Source organism: Aplysia californica, unplaced genomic scaffold (assembly GCF_000002075.1).
Source record: "Aplysia californica isolate F4 #8 unplaced genomic scaffold, AplCal3.0 scaffold00040, whole genome shotgun sequence".
NCBI classification, from domain to species: Eukaryota; Metazoa; Mollusca; class Gastropoda; order Aplysiida; family Aplysiidae; genus Aplysia; species Aplysia californica.
In genome coordinates this window covers 1860292-1862021 of record NW_004797310.1, presented here as the reverse complement: position 1 = coordinate 1862021, position 1730 = coordinate 1860292, and the positions used below count along the sequence as shown (strand labels likewise).

Here is a 1730-nt window from a genome sequence, read left to right as displayed (position 1 = left end):
GGGGGTATAAGATGTAAAATGTTATAGTAGATAATGAAGATTAATAATTATTTGTGGAGACTCGATCTCCCCTTATTAATTAAAAAAAGAGAAATACGCAATTTCGTTTGTTTGGGTTGGAATTATTATTTATAGATCTAGTAATTTCATTTTTTTTAAGGGATAGGTTCTGATTTTTCGTCGCATTTTTATTCTAAGGTAGAGTTGTCTTTGGTTTTATACATGTTATAAATCCTGATGAAATATTCGAAGTTTCAGTATCACAAATAGAAAAACAAAATTTAGAAAACAAAATTAATGCAGCTGCGGCCCCCCTGAAGTCAGGCTATTCCCAAATCATTGGGGATAACATCATAACTTGCAGCATGAGGTTTATTCCCAACAGTTTGTGAATATCAACGTTCAATCAAAATGGCGGGGCACACTGCAGGGGAGCCGCTGGAATGCTACAGTGTAACTATCGTTTTACAGTATTGTACCCTTTGTTATGTCTGATTTGTGTCTGAAGTGATGGTTTATTTTAGTAGGGATGTGACCCTGGTAATTGCTGTCCATGTTCTCACTGGGTTCGGTGAGGAAATTGAATGATGATGTCTCTAGTCTCGGTTTGCGAATTATGAAGCAGGAAGAGGTGCCGATTTGTCTGGCTCAACAAGACTTGTCGAACTGATTTAGGGGCCCAGTGATTGAGTCTCAGTAATCTCAAGTAATTTTCTGCCTTCAAAGCTAAATGTGTTAGATTTTTCACAGTTCTACAGATTCTGATACCACTTCCTGGTGAATCAAAACAAGCGGAGGCTAGACCAGCTAGCTAGCTAGAAAATCTAGAGGCCTACTCCTGATTAAGTACTAGATCTAGATCTAGTACTATTAACTCAGGCTTCCATAGGCTAGATTATTGAGATTCTAGATCTACTAGAGAACAACAACTAAACGCCATTGGCCGATATTTATAGTAACAGCCATCTTGTTTTCTATCGTTGAGGGATTTCCACTTTGTCAGTCATGTCATGGTGGCAACACGACGGCAGCCTCGGATTTAACAGAATAAACTGAGAATTGTTCGGTTCGGTAGTCTGTGATTGTTGTACAGCACCCTTCTTCCGCCCAGACTGATGCTGTACACTACGCAACTGAGGAGAAGAAAAAGACTAAGAGAAGGCTTACGTACGAAAGCAAGTTCAAACAAAATTCAACGACGCAGGGCAAAAATTATAGATTAAAGACCGTTTCCATCCTGATCGTTTCTTTTAAAGTTTGTAAGCACGTAAGAAATTGTAAGCACTTACAAGAGATTGGACTCAAAAGGACGCTGAGCTGCAAATGGAGTAGATCTTATTCGAGACTGCAAGTGGATAGGGTAGGTTGGGGCAACTTAGACAGGTTTGTGTAGTGCCGCAAAAGTAACTGACTGCTCCCGCCTTTATGAAAAAACACAGACCATCTTGGTATTCGTTGTGTCAAGTAGCCATTCTACTTCTCGATTATTATGTTCTTTACTCTATTTGCTTTCCGGATTTTCAACCAATCACTATTTTGTGGCATACCCTCGCTTGGGGTAACTTCGACAGGGATTGGTGCAAATTCGACTCCCGAATGGATGGGGCAACTTCAGCATTGCCTGTGACAGAACTGACAGGGGCTGTGGGCAACTTTGACAGGGGGCGGATCTTCAACAGTATTGGGTTCTTATTCAACTTATTGCCCCCCCCCCTCTCTCTCTCTCTCTC

The 1730-nt window shown here is 40.7% G+C and overlaps 1 protein-coding gene across 1 annotated transcript in view; it reads left to right on the top strand.

Moving 5' to 3' along the window:
- Window positions 1–378: 378 nt before the first annotated feature.
- Window positions 379–1730, top strand: part of LOC101850307 (tax1-binding protein 3 homolog) — a 13425-nt gene continuing 12073 nt past the window's right edge. Inside the window, exon 1 of the mRNA XM_005092102.3 lies at window positions 379–453. Within this exon, the coding sequence (XP_005092159.1) occupies window positions 412–453 (42 nt within the window). The 5' untranslated portion in view covers window positions 379–411. The remainder of the gene's footprint in view (window positions 454–1730) is intronic.